Consider the following 22358-nt stretch of genomic DNA (forward strand, 5'->3'; position numbering starts at 1 on the left):
CCGGTGGGGGGCAGGTCTCTCTTCCCGCAGACAAAGGTGGGGGAGGGGGCTCTGAGGGTCCCCGTGCCATACCTGACTGCCTTTCACTTGACTGACCCCCCCCCCCCTCACATTAAGTGGAGGCGCAGAACAAAGACACGGAGAAGCACTTCCGTCCCTGGCGCTCCGCCAAGCCGTAATTCAAAAGGGAACATCGGGTGCCTGCCGGCAGATCTTTGGGGACGCCCTTGACCGGCTTCTTCCCCCGACCTTGGCGATGGTGATGTCATAATGGAAGCCTCAACTGGGGGACGCTGCCGGACGGACGGGGCTCAAAGTTTAGACTCTGGATGCCCCCGTGCCCGCCCCTCCTTCCTCCCCCCCCCCCCCCGCCAGAGACCTCCTTTTCACGGCATGCACAGCGAGCCAAAGGTGGTGTGGGCTAGGCTGAGAAACACCTGGAGACTTTGGGGGTGGAGCTGGGAGTGGGCGGGGCAGGGGGCAGGAAGGAGCCTCAGGGGAGACTAAGGATTTGGATCCCGCCCTCCCCAGCAGCCACCCCGTGGGCGAGGCCTCTTCTCCAGCTCCTCCGTGGCTGCCCTGCCCAGCTGCAGCTCCCTGGAGCCCCACAGCACATCGGGGTTGAGCATTCAGCCCCCCGCAACACATCCTTGTGATTCCTGGCCAGGCTCTGGAGGGGAAGGTGCCCCCCCCCAGGGTCACAGCTCTAGGAACACCTGCCCTGGCAGGGGGGGGGGGTTGATTCCACTCCCCAGGGACCTTGCCCTTTTCCTTGTAAGCTGTGAGCAGCACTCTGGCCTGTGACTAGCTGCAGGGGCACGGGCCCCTCCCCTCCTGGGTGCAGACTTCGTTCTGCAGAGGCCCTCTTGGGTCCACCTTTCGGCCGCACCCTTTCCAGGGAGCTTCAGCAGGAAGCATCGCCCTGCCAGAGGGAGACTTCCCTAGGTTCTCTAGGCGTCTCCCTTTCATTTTTTAAACGTTAGATTTTTATCAGTGAAGCAGCCACTCCCCTCTTCACTGCAGGTGCTGGAGATGGGCTGGCATCCTGCTTGCACGCCCTATGCTGCTTATGCCCCCTTCAGTCATTTGGTAGGTTTAATTTGTATACCTAACCCATGCATCACGTCGATCCATTGAGCTCTGGATGAGGAGTGCATTTGGGCCACAAAAATAAAATAAAATGCAACAAAGCAAAAAATGGTGCAGAAATAAAGATTAACAGCCTCAGTCTGCATCAAAACGGAGATCTGGGCGGGAGGGGGAGAGACAGGAACCCCCCGCCTCCTCCTCCGGTTGTGGTCTTCTCACCCCCCCCTCTTGTCCCTGAAAGGGCTGGCCGTGCAGGAGACCCCTGGCCCCTCCGGTCCCTGTGATCCGAGACCCACTGCCTCTCTGCAAAGGGGTCTGTTTTTCAAAACATTAGCCAGGATTTCCAGAGAGAGGGTGTGTGGGGGGGGGTCTTTCTCTCTCACACTCCTCCCTTCCCCCCTCCACAATATAATTATGAGGAGTAGCAAATGCCAGGCTGAGTTCACAGGGCCACTAACAATTCGATGCATAATTCATGCCTTCCCAAGAAGAAGAGGCGGCCTGTCCAGGTCTGCATGCCGATTCTTTTTTGAAAGACTAAAAGGCCACAGAACAGGAAAGGCAAATCGCGGAAATGTTAAAGGAAAGCACTTTGCCAACACGGCCAGCCCAGCCCGGCCAATTAGCACCATCCCCAAACGCACCTGGACGTGACATTTGCATGCGGAGGATGCCCCCCAGGACTCCAAACTGGCTCGCTCTTTCTAGGAAGAACCGAGAGCTGGAACAAATATTCGTCAGAACGTCATGTCTGTTGCTGATCGCATTACCGACCTCACATTCTGAATGTAAACTTGGCAAAAGGACTTTAGAATGTACACAGTTTTTATTCTACCTTTCTTCCAAATGCTCAGGGCTTCCCCCCTCCACTTTGTCCTCACAACAACCCTGCAAGGTGGGAGAGCTAGAAGAGTGCTTATCCCACGGCCTCCCTGACAGCTTCACAGCTGTGTGTGGATTTAAACCCGGCCCTTCCGGGCCCTCCTTTGCACTAACCCCTGCCCCACACTCAGCTCCTCTGGTTCATCTGGATATCGGCAGCGTGCAAGAGATCCGAGGGCTGCTCAATGCCCTCCCATGTCAAATTTGGCCCATCAGAGCTCAAAGCCTCCCTGGGGCATCTGCCCAGTGCTCCCTGCAAGGGCTGCTCAACCCCAGCAGCTCTCGAACACGGCAAAGGGAGGCAGGATGCCCCATATCTTATCTAATCATTGGCAAAATATCAACAGCTAGAGAGACCAATTGTTGCTGGTTAAGTGGTTTCTGAATTTGTTTTCACCGCCCGGTAGGTGTACAGGGTATGGTGCTTGCCCAGTGAAGAGCTCAGAAGATGAGGAGTGGCAACAGAGGGGGTTCCTGAGCATAGGCAGAGCGTAGCCATCTAGCAACTGGGGGTGTGGAGCGTCCAGCATGCCCAGTCGGGTGGCTGGGAAGGCTTCTGCCTTTCCAACTGTTAGCTGAGGAGATGAATTAGCAGCACCCCCTCCCCTCCCCTCCCCCCCATCACTCCCACTTCAAAGTGCTGCCATTTTGCTCATCCCACCTGCCAGAGCGGCACACAAACACTTCTCCATTTCTCCTTCACTTAGCAAAACACTTGTCAGCAAAAGCAAAACTAATCCCCTTCTTGAGTCTTCAAAGCCGTCTGCCCCCCATGCCCCCCCCAACTGGATGCCCATGAAAAGCAGCCATCCATCCTTTGATGTCATCTCCTCTTTCAAGTCTGGGAGGAGAAGCCCTGACTTTTAAAGGGGCGGGGGGGGGGGGGAGAGGGGGGGCGGGTTCTCTCCCTTCCTGGGGAATTCAGCCTGGCTCCCCCCTCTGCTCCAGCAGCTGCTGGCGACAGCTGAGCTCCTCCCTCCTGGGGATGGGCGGCTGCAGAGAGAGCGACCGCTGGGCCAGGCCTTGCGGGAGGCGGGCCGGAGGGGGCTTCCTTCGGCAAGGGGCTCTTGGGTGCTGCTCTTTCTCCGTTGCTGCGATCAATGGGGGGGGGGAGAGACAGGGCCAGCAGATCTCTGAAGGGCTGGACTGGGGGCCCAAGGAAGCCCATTCTGCCAATGAAGCTTTGTTGGCCCACGTGGTGCCGCTGGGCCCTTCCTGGCAGGGGGCCTGGGGCCGGTTCCCTCTGCCTGGGACGCTGGAGAGCGGCTGCCCAGCCCAGGAGGCACTTCCAGGCTGCGGGAATCAATGCATGGATTGAGACGCGACTCTGCAATGGAGCAAAATCCATGCGCACCGGCAGGGCACCTGTTTCCTGCGCGGAAGGAGGGGGCCAGCTCCCGACACTGTGCTGAGGCGGCTTCGGCCCCTGCCGTGTTCGGCCCGCTGGAGAGGTCCCCGGACGGCAGCGTCAGGCAGCAGGCCCAGTCGATGCCGCAAAACAGCTGTGTGCGGGAGCAGTAATGGGAGGAGGGGGCGCAGGGGCCAAAGCAGGGTGCAAGATGCGCGGCGGCCCACCGGGGCAGAGAGGCCGAAATAAATGAGAAGAGAAGGGCAGGCAGCGGCCCCAGAGGTGGGGGCTGAAATCCCTGTCATGGGGGGCCATCAAAGCAGCCCCTCCTTGACAGCCTCACTCTGGTCTTGCCAAGGGAGGGGCCCTGTGGCTTCCCTGACGGAGTCCCTGACGGAGTCCCTTCTCCCCCCCCTTGTGAGCGTCAGAGCAGAGCGTTGTTCAAGGGCTCCTGGACGCTGCTGAGGGGCGGGGAAAGGGGGGCTCTGCTCGCGATGCCCAGGGCCCTCGCTGGCCTCCTGGGCTCCTGGTTCTTTCCTCTCTCTGCTCTTTTCCTTGCCTCCTTCCTTCGGCTGTCCTCTCTCAGGCCCCCTCTCACTGCCTTCCCCCGCATGGGCTTCGTGGGCAGCTTGCAGCAGTCTGGCTGCACTCCGAGGGGGGGGGGGCAGCAGATCTCCCGCTACGGTGAAGGGTCGGTTTCCCTGGAGAAAGTGTCCGCCTCGGGAGCTGGACTCCAGGAGGGCATTCCGCCCCAAGGAACTCCCCCGGCTTTCCCCGCCCAGGAGCTGGCAGCTCTCGCCTTCAGCAGGTGGGGCCTGAGTCCCCCCCCCACACACAGATTGGCTTTTCCTGCCATCACGCAGCAGCTGCAAGAAGGCGGCTGTTAAACCTGCAAGAGCCCAATTTGGATCAAGAGAGTGGCATGATGGGAAGCCTCAGGCAGAATGGCTGCGGGGCAGAGGAGGGAGGCAGCCAAGCCTTCTGCCCCCAGGAAACACCAGCGGCAAGGGAGGCAGGCAGGCAGGCGCTGGGGGTGCTGCTCCTGCAGAGTTCCTTCCGGGGGGGGGGAGGGGAGGTAGGAAGGAAGGACCCGGAGCAGGCTGGGGAGGGGGCCTGGGGGCCTCTGGTTTCTTCCCCACCTACCAAAATGGGGGGCCAAGATGAATCCCTCGACTCAACCAACATGGCCCGTTGTGTGCCTGGGGGACCCTTCCGTTCCACAAGGGCACCCCCTTTCTCTGGTCAGGGTCACAACAACACCCCTGCGAAGTGGGCTTTGGCTTGGAAACAGCCGGGGCATTTGGGTGCAGCCTGGATGGGGCTCTTTTGGCTGCCAGCTGCAGGGCTCAGGCTCAAAGACCCTCCGAGGCACAGAGCGAGTTCTCTCCCAGCTCCCAGTTCCGCCTTCAAGGTTGATCAAGTTGGCCTGACCAGCCAGGCGGTGCTTCCGGTCCCCGCTGGGGCTGAGTTCTGAGATGCGGTGCGTGCCACGGCCCCTCGCTCTTACCGGGGGGGGAGGGCAGGATTAAAATGAATACATCGGCCTGGGTAGCCGAGCACCAGGATCCCAGCGGGAAACTGGAAACCAAACTTGCATGTTTGCTTGCGGTTTATCAGAACCTGTTTTTCTTGCTGTGGTGCTCAAGAGGGAGGCTACAGCAAACAGCTCTTCCCTCGCCTCCAGCCAGTGAGCGGCCATTCGGCTTCCTGCAGGTCGGTCGGTCCCCCCCCCCCCCGTTCTCATTCATTGGGGCGGAGTTCATTGGCGGGGGTCGAACCAAGGGGCGACTGTGAGGCCCTTGCTGGGCTGGGCTGCGGACGACATCCCTGCAGAGTTTTGCAGCAGCTCCAGCAGTAGCCGGGAACGGGGCTATGGATCCAGGAAGATCTGGGCGTGCTCGCAAGCGTCTCTCCGTTGCCACGGAGGAGGGGGGTGGGGGCGGCTGTGTCACTTTGGATTTCACCAGAGGAGCCTTCATGTGAGGCGAGGCGAAGCAAGGCGAGGCGAGGGAGCCAGCTCTCACATGAAAGAGATTCCTAGTTAGGCACGCAAGGGAATGTCACGTCACACCCTCGCTGTGGTGACTTTGAACATCCTTGGGTTCCCCCCCCACACAGAGACACACACACACACACTTACACACTTCTTCCTTGTGCAAACTGACCCTCTGAGCCAGCCCTTCCCTGGGCTCAGTTTGCAGTTGTGTTAATGCCATCTTGAACGCTAGCTTCGCACCCATTAAGTGTTGCCTGGGTAAGAAAAGGCGGCAGCTGCCCCTCAGAGGCCGCAAAGAAGCCGGGGGGGGGGATGCCGGCAGTGGGACCGGGTGAAGTGACTTACAAGGACCCAGCAGGGGTCCCAGAGGGGCTGGAAGGCGGCAGAGGCCGGCCTTGTCCCCTCCTCCCCGGCCACTCCTGGGCGTGGGTGTCCGCCGGGCCCACCCCGAGGCTCCCTGGCCGCAGCCCGGATCTCGGCCTCTCCGCTTGAGAAGCTCTGCCATCCCTCATCACATCAGAGTCTGCAAAAGAGGAGAGCTGACAGCACACGCCGGAGACGCTCTCCCACCTGCCAAGTTTTCGGATGAAAATAAGGGCACAATTGTGACACGATGACATCATTACTGCCAGGACTCGGATCACTGTGGAGAGCTCCCCGCGTGGTGCATCCCATGTGGCTCCATTGCTGACTGCTCCTTGGCGCCTCTGCACGGCTTTAGAAGCCAAAGGGGCGCTGGTTCCCCTGCCCCAAGATCGGCCACAGATCAAGCGAGATGCCCAGCCGAACACTGCCGGCTGGCTTAGCGTTCCTCTGGGCGTGTGAGGAGTGCACCCACTGCCCAGAGATTGGGCTTCTGTGGCCTGCGGAGAAAGACCAAGGCTAGTCTGGCGGCCAGTTCAGAAGACATTTTGGGAAAGCCGCTTGGGGGCGATGAGGGGGGCAGGAGCCTGCTCAGTATCTGCCGGAAACAAATGCTCTCTTCGTGCCCCTGGGCTGCTTGGCTCAAGAGAAAGCGGCCCTCAGGCCCCCAGGGCGTTCCATTTCCCAGCACTATAGGCCTGAAGAGGGTGGGCATCCCGACCTCCTCATCTTTGGGCAGGGCTAGGTGATCAGATCCCCCTCCCCCCTCCCCCCTCCCCCCGGCAGCAAAGCCCAGTCGGGGGCTCTGGCCACGTCTTCCCCTCGTGGCCCATCCTGTGACATGGGATGGCTGGAGGCCTCCCGGGACCCTTGGAGTACTCGGGGGATAAACCCGGGATAGGAATACAGTTTTGAGCGCTTGGCTGCTCCCTAAAATGCCATCTTGCCAGAGGCAGACAGGTTAGGCACTGATCCCTCCGGGCCATTTCGGCCATTCTGTTCTCTGCGCTCACAAGTGTGTTTTCCAGACAGCAAAGGACTCTGCATGTCTTTGCAGCTGCACATCCTCACAGTGCCTGCCGCACAACAGAGGTGCTTGGGGTCCAGGTTTCCGGCGCAGAGCCCATTGTTATGCCTGGCACACGTGCAGAGAGGGTCTCGGCCGCTCCCTGGTCCATCGACCTTCCCTCCCAGCCGCCTGCACAGGCGCTCCCCTCTTCCGGCTGATCAGGAAAGGCACTCAGGCAGGCCAGCAACAGCAACTGCCCGCGAGGACGTAATCCCTGCCTGGCGCCTTTGTGCTTCACAGGTTTGCCTTTCAGTTCCCCGTTTTGATCTGCCCCCCCTGCACAAACCATCACCCTCCCCAGCCATCCCCCCCTGACCCGGCAGGCCTTACGGTGCACGCCATGCGATATGGACGGCCAATTACCTTGTCCCTCGCACTCGCGTCTCCGTCTGTTTATTCCACTCTGTGCTGATGGTCTCCCCTGGCCCCCGCCTCCCCCTCCCCTTAAAGCACCGTCTTAATTTACTGCAGATCGGCCCAGGTGGCTCCAGAGAACTGGAGAAGGGAAGGGAAGGAGGAAGCAGGAGGCTTCCCTCTGGCTCGGTTCAATTAGGCCTCGTTTAGAGAGAGCTCATAATGGCCAGAAGTGCCTGGGCCCTCTTCGGAGGGCTTCCGGGTCCCCCTTCCCTGGGCTGAGCTTGGAGCATCCCCCTCCCCCCCCCCACCCCGCACACTGTCGGCTTTCTTGCAGCATGTTAATGTCTTTGCCCCCGGATTTCATTTCGCATAGAAAAACAGATCCAAAAGAGACCAATTCTTCCGGGCAGGGCTGAGACTCCAAAACCTATGATGCAGTTGAAACGGCAGGTTGTGTGACCCCGAAGATGAAAGGAGCCATTTTTAATATAGCGGGATCAACAGTGTGGAGGAAGCCAGGTGAATTCCGGGGGGTTGGGGTGGGATCTTGGTGCTGTTGGAAGGAGTTTTGACCCTGCTCCTCAAAATACAGTTCTCAGCATCTGTGCCTGTGGGTGAGAACATGGACAGCGGGAAGGCTGTCAGCCTTGCAGGAAGACTGATCTCCCCTGCTCAAACCTAACCATTTGGGGGGCATCATGATGGCGTTCAAATGTCCCCTTGGGCAGGAACCCACAGAAAGGCTGTCCTGTTTCCCAGGGGAGGGCAGGGGCTGACGTCTCCTCCGCGTTGCCCTTAAGCCAGAGCGAGAAACGTTCCCCAGGGACTCCAGTCTAACCAGCTCCCTGCGGACTGGCCTCAAACTCATTCGGGAGTGACGTTGGCCCAGGCTTCCAACTCCAGCTCCCTCCGTGCCAGCAGACTATGAACCCTGAGGCAGGAATTGCCTGGGAGGGGACAGAAGAGGGCAACGGAGACAGGCAGTGGCTCGGAACACGCCCCCTTTGCCTTTGGACTTCCTTGTGGCTCCCCAAAGTTTTCCTTGTTGCCTGAGCTTCCTTCCCCCCCCCCCATGTGCCTGCCCTCCGTTGTCTGCCCGGCTGCTGCTTCTCCTTCACCTGCGTCCGGGTCAGCCTACCTTGTTCAAATATGCAAACCACCTATGGTAAGCAGACACCTGGTGAGCTGAGATGCCAGCTGGGAGCATACGGCGTTCTCTTTTACCTGCCAACAGGTAAAAGTCACCTTCCCGGGAGTCACAGGAGGCCAGCCTTGTCCCTGCTTGGCAATCATTAATCCCGGATTTTTCGCATTCCTGAGTGCTGGCGTGACACGGGAACATGATCCACGGCGGCGGAGAGGGAAGCGGGGACCAGGCACCAGAAATGCAGCTGGCAGGGAGGGTGGCCCTCTCGGCTGCCGCCCTGCTTCTCCTGGCTCTGGCCTACAAGTACTATCGGTCTCGGGGATCGGCCGGCCCCCTGCGAGGTAACGGTGCTGCGACTGGGGCTGGCAGGGCAGCGGGGCGAGGGGAGCAGCTGGCGTGCGACGGGCCGGGCCGAGAGGCCGAGGGCCGGGGACTGAGGCACAGACAGCTCCTCGGCAAAGGGGCGAAGGAGAACGGTGGCCCAGCCAAACCCGACGTGCCCCTGGCCAGCAGACCTGCTGCCGCGGAGGAGCCCAGGCTGCAAGGTACACCTGTTGGCAGGGAGGCCAAGTTTCTGAGTGGCAAAGAAGAGGAGGAGGAAGAGGAGGAGGGAAAGCGGAGAAAGGAAATGAGTCATCTCAGGGCTGGATTGCAACCAGACAAAGAGCAGTCCCTGCCGGAGACGGGGGAGGCGGCGGAAAAGGAAGAAGAAACGACAGGTACAGTTTTGAGCAGCGCTGGTGGGGCTGGGACGGCGGATGGGCCTGCAGCTAAACACGCAAGGGGGCCCCCGGCTTCTCTCGGTCTGCTGAGTCCTGGCACTTCTGACCATGACCCCAAGAGCCCCTGCCTGAAATCTGACCGCAGCCCCGGTCCTCATGCTGAGCAAGGAGGGCAAACTCCTCCCCCAAATGGAAACAGGCCCCCCTTAGCGCCAGAGAAGGGGCAGGGGGTGGGAGAAGACATGCATCAAGATGGAGCCCCGCTGCAAGCCGTGCAGGGGGGCCAAGAGACCGTCCAGGCCTTCTCTGCGACTGCTGACTTGGGCCTGGCGATGCACCAGTGCAACGGGCGCTCCAACACGGCCTACAGCTTCTCCTCTGTGGCGAAGGTTTGTGTCGAGGAGAGCATCCTGAAAGAGAGGAGCCCCAAAGAGGGTCCTGGCGGGGAAGCGTCCGCAGCGGGGAGCAGCCTGAGAGGCAAAGTCTACAGCTACTACGTCCAGTCCGTCTCCCACTCTGTGTCGGGTGGAAGGCCTGCCCAGGCAACGGGGGCCACACGGACACTCTCCAGCCCATCTCCCCACGAGCCTGAGGCCCCCCTGAGCCCGGAAGCCACCCAGGATCTGGCAGCAGAAGGCAAGAAGACAACCAGCCTTACAGAAGGCCCAGCCCCATCTTCTGGCTCCCCGCTCCCACAGGAGGGGACCCCTGCCATGCAGCACACAGACCCAGAAGAGGCGGCTACAGAGGCCAGTGGCTGCCAGAAGCTTCCAGAAGCAGGACACGGCTTCAGTCGGAAAGAGAGCTTCCACCAGATTGCCGAGAACCCAGAGCTTCAGGTGCAGATGGAGGGATTTGGTTCCCTGACACCTGCAGAGCCAGGCCGGGGTGCTCCGGGCATCTGCCCTCTTGGCTCCAGCGCGGGTTCCTCCTTGGGCCTTCAGGCGGTCCGGGCTGCAGAGCCCACCGTGAAGCTGGTGGCTGGTGCCCGGTTCTTCCCCGTCCCGCTGGACTCGGAGTCCTCCGTAGACGTCCACTTGGACCTGGGGAACTGCTACGAGGTCCTGTGCATGGCCAAGAAGCAGAAACTGAAGAGGGTCCAGGAAGCAGCTTACAAGGTCATGAGTGACAATTACCTCCAAGTGCTCCGGACCCACGCAATCTACGGGCGCCTCAACGCCCTGGAGCGGGACCTGATCCTGCAGCGGAGGATGCAGGGCAGGAAGTACATGGCTGTGGCTGACGTCAGCTCACAGGATCAGGGCCAAGGGGCGAGCAGACTCTCTTACTACGATGACCAGAGTGACAGCTGGCACCCACTCACGCACGTTCCCGCGGAGGCCGTCTCCAGGGGCTGTGCGGTGTGCAACATGTTCAATTACCTCTTTGTGGTGGCCGGCTGTGAAGGGCGAGGAAAGAACCAGAAGCCGTCCAACCGGGTCTTCTGCTACAACCCCCTGACCAACATCTGGCGAGAGATCAGCCCGCTGAACCAAGCCAGGCCTCACTGCAAGCTGGTGGCCTTGGACGGCTGCCTCTACGCCATTGGCGGGGAGTGCCTTTACACCGTTGAGCGCTACGACCCACGGATGGACCGCTGGACCTTTGCAGCCCCCTTGCCCAATGACACCTTCGCCGTAGCCCACACGGCCACCGTGTGTGACGGGGAGATCTACGTGACGGGGGGCACGTTGAGGTACATGCTGCTGAGGTACATCAGCCGGTCAGACACCTGGAAGGTCAGCTTGACCGGAGGGAGCAAGGACAGGACCACAGAGATGGTGACCATCAACAGCTTCATCTACCGGTTCGACCTGAACCGCAGCATGGGCATCAGCGTCTACCGCTGCAGCGCCAAGGCCAAGCTTTGGTACGAGTGTGCCACCCACCCGATGCCTTTCCCAGCCTGCTTCCAGTGTGCCGCCGTCGACAGTCTGGTGTACTGCATCAGCCGGCAGTTCAATATCCGCTTCCTCGCGGATTACGTCTCGCCGCGGTTCGGGACCAAGGAATTACAAAACTTCCCTTTCCCGAGAGGAGCCCTTTTCCCCGTGACGCTCGTGCTGCCCGACAGAGGGGTGGCGCAAACAAGGGTCTGACGGCGATGGCGGGATCCGCCGGAGGCCCCGAGGAGGCAAAGCCAGTTAATTCCACGGGCTCCGTGCCGACGGCCTCCTCCCGCTCGCCGATTTCCACGCCTCCGTCAAGGGAGATGGAGCTACAAGCGGGTTGGCAGCGTCTGTTTATTTTAAGATACTTAAATCCTTGTAAATTTGCATGCAAATTAAACGCAGCCTTTGGGGTCTTGGACAGTCGCCAATACAGACCTCGTTAGTGCAGACTTCGGCAAACTCTGTGCAGGCCGGATGGCACGATGCTGCCGCATGTTGTCGCGAACTGGAATACGTCGGAGACGCCATGCGCTGCTGCTTCTTTTTAAACATTCTTCACACGCACCTGCTCCCAGGTCTGAAATCCTACTACTGGGTACAATGGTCACTATAGCCATTTTAAAATTATTATTATTATTATTTAATTTCTATATTGCCCCTCCCCATATGTGGGAATTTGGGGATGAAGAAACCCCCTCCCAAGATTCCAAATCAAGATGTTCTTTCTGTTTTGCACTCTACCGTGACATTTCAAAGTTCCGATGTGGGTGCGAGAAGGGACCCTCCCCTTGATTCATTTCAGTGAAGGAGACACACACACACTGCTGGGTAACAAGAATGATTCTCTGTCCATGTGAAGAGTGCCTTCCCTTCCACCCAAATAACCAAACCCTGCTAGAATAGTCAAGGTTGTGTTGGTCTTCCGAATTTGTGCGCCTGGCTACCTCCCCTTCCTGAGCCCCCTTTCGCGGAATTAACGGCTGCACTAGATTAAAAGGGAGATGTGTTTAATTGACCTGCCATGCAAAGACAGGCTTAACGAATTAATGCTTCTTAAATCGGAGATCCCCACAAAAGGCCTAGAAAACCCATTTATTAATGCTTTTGTTTCATCAATAGTACCAGCTTAATGAAAGATCTGTAGGCCGTCTGGTTTCCGTCAATATATCGAATTCAGCCATATCTCTTAGGGCTTTAGTGCCTCTTCCGGCTGAGGTGGTCTCCCGCTTGCAAAGCCAGCCGCCCCGGTCTATTCTACCGACTTGCATCCTGAGTGAAGTTTTCCATAGACCTTTCAGTTCTGCAGTGTTTGAGCGTATTCCGTTGCTGACTGTCCCTCTCCTACCCCGCCAGGAGGGAGTCGGTTGCTTTTCTGTGAGATCCCGCACCTTAGCCGGGGGGGGGGGGGGTGAGAGCCACAGGCTACAAGAGAGCTTTATAACTCATTGATTGTTTTGCTCTCAACGTAAAAGGCCTGGCGAGGCGGTTTGCCACCGTGTGCCTCTGCTTGGGAACCGCAGGCTTCCTTAGGCCAGGCCAGGCCAGCCCACTTAACTTGCCAGGTGAGCTCAGGCTCAGCTGGGCCAGGCAGGGCATGACGGGGTTGGTCATTCCCGGCCTCTGAGCAGCAGCCTGGACTACCTGGGGCCGAGCTGGGGCCGACCCTGCTGAGCGTCTGGCCCTGGCAAGATCTGGCTGGGCTGGACACTCTCCGAGGTGGGGCCTACTCGAATCTAATGCCTTCGTCTTTTTCTAGCGCTTGTGAAAATAAAACAAACAGCAACCCCAACAGGCCTCCTTTGTTCACAAGCGGCCTCAACTGCCTCCTGGAATCTAAATTTCTGCTGCGTGCTCAGAACACCCCCCCCCCCCCGTTTCCTCTGAAAGTGACTGGATCATTAAGACACAGAACCTGCCATGATCATGAATGCATTTTACATCCGGGGGGTCTCAGAATGCATTTCCATCAAAGCTCCGCCAATTATTCACCCAGAGTTCCGGTCCCAGCAGCTGCCATTTCCCCCTCTTCTGCCGGGCAGAGCAGTCCCGGATCCGCGTAAAGACGCTGCAATGGTGGGGGCTTTGGGGTGTCTCCACCAGCCCAGCTGAGCCGGCAGTGCCCTGCCAGGTAGCCCTAAACAGCCAGGCTGGGGACCTTCTGCCGGCCATCCATTAAGACTCTGCACATTTGCCAATAACTTGCCTGGGACTCAACCACTGGTTCATGGGCCCAGCATCAGGAATTGCCCTGCAAGGTCGGTCTCTGCACACTACAGGGGCCCCTTTAATCAAGAGGGTCTGGGAGGGTGTGGCACAGTGGGAAAAGAAGGGCTGCTTGGCAGGCAGAAGGTCCCAGGTTCAGTCCCCGGCATCTCCAGTTAAAGGAGGGCTGGTCAGCAGGTGATGTGGAAGACGCTTCTTCTCGCTCTCTCCCGAGCTCCCTCTGGCAGTCAAGCCACTGCTGTCCGCTCTGGCATGGCTTGGAAACAGAGATACCGACAGAAACAGAGATAAAGCAGGGACAGTTTCCTCCTCCCTTTGGTGTGTTTGTGCAAGAGGGTGCGCATTCGCTTGCACAAGGGTGCAAATGGACCCCAGGAGGCCGTCTTCCCATCAGCCTCGTCTTGCCGGCCTGCAGCTCCGCACAGTGGCTGGCTCGGCCCTGTCACCTGCCTCTCCCCGCCCGAGAAACGTCTCCCGAGCCTGCCCAAACAAGTCCAAACAAGAATAAGCTGTGAAATAATACAATAAATGGTGCCAGGCTAAGTGAGCTGCTCCCATTAAAATGTCAGGCCAATTACGCCGGGAGGATCCCAAGAGGCTCCGGCTGAGCAGAGCAGAGACAGCCTCACCCCCCCCCCCGCGTTTGGGGAGCAGGTTCCACTCCGCCAAGGCAAAGAAAGGCAATTCACGGGGAAGCTCGAGACCCTCTCTCTCTTTGCCTTTCACGGCCGCCTTGCCTGGCCTCCCTGTCAGCCACCGAAGCAGGTGTGGGTCTCTGGCCATTTCCTCAAAGATCCCTTCCCCCCCCCACACACACACACACTCTCTCTCCCGCTCCTCCCTTTCCTCTCCTTCTGCTGCACCTTCCCTCCAGGGAACCTGAGGCTGCCTGCGTGGGGGTCCCCCCCTCCACTTACAGGCACCTCCACCCTGGGCTGTAGGGCAGGCCCTTCTCTCTGGCCCGAGGGCAGAACCTCTCCCAAACCGGGCCTGCACAGCATTCAGTCCCCCCAAAGGGGGACCGTCCACCCCACCTGGCTTGCAGGGGACCCCATTGTCCGGGATACAGGCCAGCCGCAGGGCTGCTTTGGGGGCCTCAGGTCACCTTGCCCTGCAGTACCTGGTGCAGCCACCAGCTGGGGTGGCCCTGCAGAGCAGCCGCAATCCCATCAGCGGAGCAGGTGGCCCCGAGGAGGATCTCAGCCTCAGGCTGTGGTGGTGTGCAGCCCTTGCGTGCAAGCACCCCCCCCCCAAGGGCTGTGTGAGCCAACCTGCCAGGCCAGCCGTGTACCAGGCACGTGCGAGATCCCCCTCCCTCCCCCCGGGGCTGCTTGCTTTTCCTGGCCCAGGGGCTCTCCCTCGGGGACCAGCTGTGGCGCCTCTCCTTGGCCCCAAAGCTGGCGGCGTGCAGGCCGCTGCTGCCCGGGAGAGCAGGAAGCCTTCTGGCAGGAAGGAGGTGCTCTGGGAATGTCAGCCAGCCCCTTGTGAGCGTGGGGAGGTCAGTGTTAATGAAAAGATGCTATCGGGGAGGCTGGGCGGCTGCCAGGCAAACATAATTAGCTGTATTTGTAGAAGCTGAACCTTGGAGAGCCACAAGGGGGGAGCCGGGACCAGGTTGGGGAGGGGGGAGGGCCAGGGGAGGGGAATGTGGCCCCCTCCCTTGTGATGGTTTAGGAACAAACAGGGCCATTTGGAAGGCTTCCAAGGCATAGAAACGGCCAGGCGGGTGACTGTTTAATTAAAATCTGACTGGCGCTGGGACAGAGAGTGAATAAGCGCAGCGGTAAAACATGCACAGGATCTGGCAGACGCTTCATGCGCTGGCTCCTGGCTGACCCGCTTCCCGAGAGTCATCACCGGCACCCGGTTCGCTGGCCGCCATGGAAGGGCACGGGAGAGCTTTCCTTCTGCCACCGGCCCCAGCCCCAGCCCCAGCCCCAGCCCCACGTGGGGCGATGGCATCAGGGCAGCTTCAGGGCCCCGCAAGCGATGGAAATGCTCTCTGAGCCCGGCATTATTCACTACTCGGACCGAGGGCCCTGGCCTGGGTGAGGGAGCAATTTCTGCTGGGCTTGGCCCTCTTTTCCTCCTCTTCCTCCTGGGCAGTCAGGGGAGGTCGCTTTCAACTCACAGGAAGGTCAGAAGCAAAGAAAGATTCTGGGCTTCAGGCTGTGCTGCTTTTGTAAAGCCCTGGGGGGCTGCAGGGACAGGGTCTTGACCCCTTGGGCGGGGCAAAGGAGCACCAGGGGACCTCTGCAGTGCACCCCACAATCCTTTGGCTTGGGAAGTCTGGTGACTAACTGGACTGGGGCCGTGGCTTGCCAGAGGGGGCCCCTGAGTTGTGTGGGTCAAGTTCTATGGAGGGGACCTGGGAGGGGAGGCGGAGCTGTGGTCTAACTGGGCAGCCAGCAGGATAGTCTAGAGGTGAGACTCAAGGCAGCAGCCCAGCGCTTCAGAGGGGTTGACCCCCAGCCCCTAATGCCCCTGCACCTGCAGCACTTCCTTGCTAGCACGGGCCCTGGGCAGATCCTGGGGCACTCTGGAGACCGTCAAAGGGAAGGGGCCGTTCTCTCCATGCACCGAGTGGGGAAAGGGGAAACCGGGAAAGGGAGGGGCTTCCGGACCCCTGCCCGGCCCAAACTGGCTGACCTCCACGGGGGCCAGGACATCTCCAGGAATGACAACGCATTTCCAGGCTGCAAGTGGGGCACCCCATCCATCCCCTTCCCCAGACGCCACCCCGAAAATCTCCAGGGCCTTCCCAAGCCACCGGTGGCTGCTCCAGCCTGACCCCAAAGGGGCTGCCCTGGCCCAGGGTGAGTTCGCCTTCGGTCCCAGGAAGGGACTCGGCCAGTTCTCCGCTCCAGCGGCGTGAGGAGGAGAGGGCACTGCCACGGGGCTGGCTCTCCACTTGCCACAGAAGCCCCGAAGGAAGCCGCGGGCGAGGCCTCCCTGCCCTCAGCTCCTAGGCCACGATGGCTGTGAGCCCTCGAGATGCAGCTGGGCCCCTGGGTGGGGGGAGGGGGAGGCACAGCGGATGGCGGCCGCCAAGGACCCCGGACCGGCCATTGGCAGCAGTGTTCATCCCGAGCCCTTGCGCGGCGGAAACTGCCGGTGATCTCCGCTGACAGTGCCAGAATTTGCAGCCTCAGCAGAAACGCCCGGCTTTTTACAGTTCAATCTTCTCTTGGCTGCTTAGATGAATAATCTTGTCATCTTTCTTGTTGTCACACAGAAGCCTGGCGGAGATCCATTCCCCTGCCCCCACCTCATCCCAGCCTTTCTGTGGCAGGCCTGCGGAGGCCGCTTAGGCTGCGCGGGTGGATAAAACTCCCTGAAATACGGCAGGTATGAAAGACTGACCCATCCGGCCATAAACACAAGTGGGACATAAGTAATGAAGACAGAAAAATTCCCTGGCTGCAGGAGGACGGGGCTCGGGGGGAAGCTGGCGGGCTTTGCCCAAATGGAATGAAGCCTCCATGTTCAGGGGCTGGACTCCAGGCCTTGCACAGGACAGAGTGTCCAAGACCCTTCAGGATGACCACTGCGGACACACACTGCTGGACCAGGCGGCCCCTGGAACGTGGGGTCCTGCGTGCAAAGGGGATATTCTGCCCTCGCAGAGCCCCCCCCCCCCACGTAGCATCCTTGGACTGCCGTTTTTTAATTGAATGGCCTTGTGGGCTGAGGCACCTTGGCCCCCGGGGGGGGGGGGGGAGAGGCAGGATATGAGTGCTGGAAGGGAACGAAGAAGGCATCACCCACGACCCTCACAAGGAGCCCGTGATGCTCATTTGCCCGTGCACGCCAAGCTAATAATGCAATCATAGTCCAGCCATTTCAAAAAAAGTCACTAAGCTTGTTTTTTAAAAAACAACACCCACTAATTACCCTGCCAAATTCAAAGGCTAAAAAAAGACTCCTCTCTTCACCGGAGAAAACCCGCTCCAGCACCCGCTAACCAATGTCCCTACGCCGACAAAAACCGGCCACAGAACACACAGTCCTGCCATAGATCTTGTGCTCCCGGCGCAAACCGAACTTGCCCGTCCCTCCAGGAACACCGTTTCCGCTGCACGCCAAGCGCTTAATGGAGAGCAGAGTTAAAAACCCGCTTCCAAGGACGGCCGCTGCGGAGCCCGCGGGGAAGGGGGCGGAGTATTTGCACGGAGAAGTTCCCCCTCTCAGGACTCAAATCTCGAAGTCAAATGGGCTCTGCCGTCGCCCGGAGAATAGGCCCGCGACATCTGAGGGAAGAGGAGCGGGAGACAAAGCGGGGAAGGCGCAGGAGGAGGGGCTCAAGGTCGCTCACTTTCGGCTTTGTCTGAAAGACATTCTTCCACGCGGGGAACAAGGGAAACAGCTTCTGCATGGAATTAGAGACACAGCGAGGGAGAGGGCGCGCTCGCAGGGCCTCGCTCCTGCCAAGAGTTCTGATTCTTCCTCATCACTGATCTCTCACATGTGTGAGTTTGACTGTGGAGGGGGCAAAGCCCTCGGCCGCTATCTCAGTCGCCCCCCTCCCCTGCGTGGCCCTAGTGCAAGCTAAGGGTTTGCATCTGTTCCGTGCACGGGTTATTGGCAGGGTCTGAGTTCAGGCCTCTAGTTTTGTCTGTTCCTTCCATCTGCAGCCCTACCTGTTTGCCAGTAATACAAGCAAGACTGTACCCTCTCCTAGCAAGCAGAACCCTAAAGGAAAAAACAGTTTACACTGCTAACACGGAATCAGAAAGCTCTTTCAAGCCCAATAACATGATGCCGTGGCTAGTGAAAATACTGAGCATCGAAATGCTAATTGAGACTATCCTATTCAGTTAGGACATTGGCCAGCTCTTTGGGTTGGACAATGACCCTGTCACGCTACACACACATGTGCTTAGTAAGTATCTCTCCTCACTGCCTGTCCTGCAGACAGCGTAGTGCCCCAAGGATGGTGAGATAGGAATGTTTCTGGTTGTTACAGAAATTTAGAAATGATTGCAGTTGGTCTGTTTATATGAACCACATTAAAGGATGGGAATAATTTGGGTTAAATCTTGATTATTATCTGCATGTTCCTCCCCAGCTGGGCAACTCTCCTTTGAGAAATCTCTCAAGGCTTATCAAAGCCGAGAGTCTGAAACTCCTTGAACATTTTGCCTCTGTTAAAACAGCCTGAATGGCACTTTAGACAAAACCCAGTGCTGACGTAGGAATATGCAGAGACCCCCCCCCTTGAGGGTGACTGCAGATTTGATCAAAACCTTCTTAACTTCCCCGGCAGCCCCTTGGAGGCTTTGCCAGCTACCATTTTCCCCTTTAATTTTGCAAACTTTGATGGCTCACGGATGCGAAATGAAATTCCTCCTGCAGGTTTTCCAGGAGATGCCCTTTGCGGGCTCTTTGATCCACAGGCATTTCACGGGGCTCCGTGTGGCTGTGCTGTGACTGCAGCACACTGTGGGGGGAATTGCTTGGCTTCCCCCAAGAGGGGCCCTGGTGCGAAAGACGCATAGAGGGCCAAGGCTCTTGAAGACTGCCCGTTCGGAGCCCAAGACGGCTTCTTCCTCCACCTGCAATGAAATATAAATGAACGTGGAGACAGCAGCGAGGGAAGCGGCAGCAGTCGCCTAATTGGGAACAGTTTGTAGCTTAAATGGGACCCCCTTCATCATCGGCCCGGTGGGACAATGGCGGAGGAGCAGACGTGGAGGCCTCAGCATTATCGTGTTGGAACAAGAGGATCTGCAGCCATCAGCAGCCTAAATGAGGTCCCGGGAGAGGGGTGTATCTCCGCGTCAAAGAGGCCTGATTTCCCAGCTGCCTTCCTCGCAGGAGCGGCAGAGGCCGAGCCTCCCTTCTTGGGGGCAGCGTGCAGCTGGAAAAGGGACCGGTGTGACGTGGAGGCCCATGAGGAGGAGGAGCTGTGGCATCCCAGGAGTCACCCAGTGAGAAAAGGAACATGACTCAGAGGGCTCCCCGCATTCAGGAAGGCAGCCACTCCCACCTTAGGGGCCCTGCAGTGGTGGGATCAGGGCTTCCCAGTGGGATCAGGGCTTCCCAGAGCTGCCCTCAGGTCTTGGGGCCCTCCTTCTGTGGGCCCTGCCCCTTCCACCTTCCCAAGTTGCACCAGGAGCTTTCTGCATTTTGACATTGTGTGTGGTGTGGTGTTCTCCCCCCCCCATCTTCTCTTTCCTTCAGTCCCCCTCCCTTTTGTGCAGGCTCACTCTCCCTGCTTTCCTGCCTGGCGGAGCGTGCCCCCCCCCCGCCCCCTGCAGGCTCTGTGGGAGTGAGCAGCAAGAGTTGGGCCCAGCAGTACCAAACTGGAACTGGCTCCAGAGTGGGAGCTTCCGGGACTCCCCTCCTTGGTGTCCGGGCAGGGACCCCGAACGGCCTCTTGAGGGTCTCTGAGGTCCCTCTAAGGGGGCTCCACTCAAACCATCCTGCTGCAGGCCAACGGTCTTCCTGGGAGGCCCGAGACAGCAGGAGGGGGAATAGCTGGTCAGGTGCCCAATGTCAGGGCCGGGTGCAGTTTTGAACCCAGGCCTCACTAGCCCACGGCAGACTGCAGCAGGGCTTAGCAAGGAGAAAGGAGCCTCTTGCGGGAAACCCCAGGCCTCGCTGCTTCTGGGGGGGGGCGATGCCACACGAATGGCGGCAGGAGGCCAGCTTGGCACCCCAGCATCTTTCCCTGGCCGCCTGCTGTGACGGGCTCTGAAGGAGGCCTGCAGTGGCTGGAGGGGAGACGGAGAAGGACCCGGCCCCTGGCTCAGTGGCAAAGGGAGGGGTCGGGGGGGGCTACCCGTCTCCGCCCCTGCAGGGATGCTGTGGAGCTCCCGTGAACAGGCCAGCTCCCCCTGGCACCGGGCCGTGGAAGATTAACGTTCTCACCTGCAGACCGGGGCCAGGGGGGGGGGTTGTGATTTCCCATTACCAGCTCATTAAGGGTGGCGGCCAAAAGGGCACGGCTTCCCGGAGCGTCCTCTGGGCGTCCGTTCACCGAGCGGCAGGCGCCTCGCCAGAGCAATCGGCTTCACGGGTAATTACTGCCCACGGCGGCCTCGCTGCAGCCCGGCGTCTCCTCTGCACGGCCTGGTTGGACCTCAGACTCTGCAGCCCTTCAGGCCGCTGGCAGGAAAGGAGCCAGCCCTGGACGGTTTTGCATTTCCCATCCCTGCTCTGGTTGTGCGTCTCCCTTGTGCAGATAATTGGACCCTGGGGTTGGATCCTGCACATCCATCATGCTAAGGCCACCCTCACCCTCCCTGCTGCAAAACGCCAGTCTGAGCCTCCTGGGTCAGAGGAAGGGTCTTTCCAACGAGCCCTCCAGATCCAAGCCCACAAAGCCTGATTCTGACACCCTTTACTGCTCCCCCCCCCCGCCAGGTTTCCCCCATAAAACGTACACCTGTCTCCAGCATTAGTTATGGGTCAATAAATTAAATGTATCAACCCCAGACCATCCCCAGCTTCTTGGCCAGCAAACGTTTTGACCTGGGTCTCCCCGTCATTCGTAAAATTTATAGCATTACTTGTTAATACTATTCCATATATCTTCAAGACATTAAGTGGGTCTCGTGGTCAGATAAGTCTCATTTCCGCTAAACGGGGGGTCACGTTGCCTCCAATACCTGACAAGGCAAACATTTCTTGCAAACACAGGATGGGGGGGGGGTACGAGCCCTGCCTCCGGCCCTCCCATCAAGGCCGGCCGTCTTCGCTCCGTCTTCGTGCCCCCCCCCCCCGTCTCCAGACGGCCGACAGACAAAGCCCTCCTAGAGCCAGGTGAATTGGGGAGGCAGAAAGAAAAGTCCTTATTTCCCTTTTTCATTATCTGCCGGAGGAAAAAAACGCCAATTCAAATGGAAAGCAAAACAGACAAGCCTGCAGATTGGCCGGGGAATGAAAGAGCTTAGAGGAACTCTCAGACTGGCCACTGCTGATAACAGGTTTAGGAAGGATGCCAAGCGCTCTACGGGCTCGGGGCGAAATCCCGGGAGGTGGGAGGGCTGGATCCGGCCCAGCCGAAATCCTTGCTCCTGCCAGGGAGTCAAGCAAATCCTTTGCTAATCAACATCACTTGACAGAGAGGGAACCGGCAGCTCCGGCCCTCCACGCTCGCCCGAGGCTCCCAGAGAACAGGGGCCTTGCCAGGCAGACCTCGGCACTGCCTCTGAGGAGGCCTCCCGGCCAAGATGCCTCCCACAGCCTCTGCGTGGGGCACCCGGCAGCGCAGCTCCCACCCCGGGAGAAAGGCCCCTTGCGGGTGGGGTTGCCAACCTCCCCATGGAGGCTGGAGTCGCCCCAGCTGCTCCCCAGACGACAGAGGTCAATGTGGCTTCTTTGGAGGGGGGGCTCCGGAGCCTGACGCCTCCATGGGCCCCACCCCCACATTTCCAGGCACTCCCCCCCCAGTTCTTGCTTTGTCTCAAGCAGGGCTGCAGCTGGCCCAGAGAATGCAGAGGGGCTGGCACCAGCCACCAGATAAGCCACAATGACCCACCACGGGAATATCGGGGTAGGTTTCCTACAATTAGCAGAGTTCACAGTGGCTCAATCTGTTCTAGCTGACTAGGATGCTGCAGGGACCCATGTGGGACCCAGGGACCCATCTCATGGTGCCAAAGATGGGGGGTCAGGCCGTGTGTGCAAGCAGGAGGGGCCGGAGACGGAAGGAAGGATGAGGTCCCCCAAAACAGCATTCTCCACCTCAAAGGCCTAGCGGTAAAGACAGATATCTGAGCCGGCAGGGCTCTGAGAGACACCCCGGCTTCCAAAGAGAGAGCTTAGAAGCACCGGCTCTTCACGCACTTCAGAGGCGATGGAAGCAAACCAAGGGCATTCGATGACACCGCTGCTGCGGCCCTCCAAGCCATCGTGCAGAGGTCAGGACACGGCCTCCCCAGAGACTCTCTGAGCAGGACGTTGCAGAGGGCTAACTGGCCTGGCCTGCAAGAGGACAGGTAGGCCATGTCCGGAGACCAGCCGGAGTTTCAGGGCAGGAGTCCGGATTCTGCTCACCAGGCAACGGACTTCGGTTTCCTTGCAGGCAGGCCATCTGATGCCTGCCGGTTACTCAGCTGCTAGGGAAGAACGCGGGACCAGATGGACTTTGGCTGGCTCCAGCAGGGTGATAATTGTGTAGTTTTTAAAAAGAGAACGTACATGCAAGAGCACAAAACGCAGACCAGCAGAGCCGGAGCTGTGCGGAGCTGCTGCGTTGCAAGTTTAAAACATATTGGTGGACCACAGGGAAGCCGGCAAATTTCTCAAGAAGTAGATGAGGCA

General features: G+C 59.3%; 1 protein-coding gene across 1 annotated transcript; it reads left to right on the forward strand.

Annotated features, from left to right (window-relative positions):
- Positions 1-8183: 8183 nt before the first annotated feature.
- Positions 8184-12654, forward strand: KLHDC7A (kelch domain containing 7A). The gene has a single exon (XM_077311976.1). It carries the CDS (start codon positions 8445-8447, stop codon positions 11070-11072), a length of 2628 nt encoding a protein of 875 aa, XP_077168091.1. The 5' UTR covers positions 8184-8444; the 3' UTR covers positions 11073-12654.
- The last annotated feature ends 9704 nt before the right edge of the window (positions 12655-22358 follow it).

This window comes from Paroedura picta, chromosome 15 (assembly GCF_049243985.1).
Source record: "Paroedura picta isolate Pp20150507F chromosome 15, Ppicta_v3.0, whole genome shotgun sequence".
Taxonomy (NCBI): domain Eukaryota; kingdom Metazoa; phylum Chordata; class Lepidosauria; order Squamata; family Gekkonidae; genus Paroedura; species Paroedura picta.

What these genes read in the sequence shown, in the direction of transcription:
- KLHDC7A (XM_077311976.1), top strand. Translation starts at nt 8,445, where the DNA reads ATGATCCACGGCGGCGGAGAGGGAAGCGGGGACCAGGCACCAGAAATG.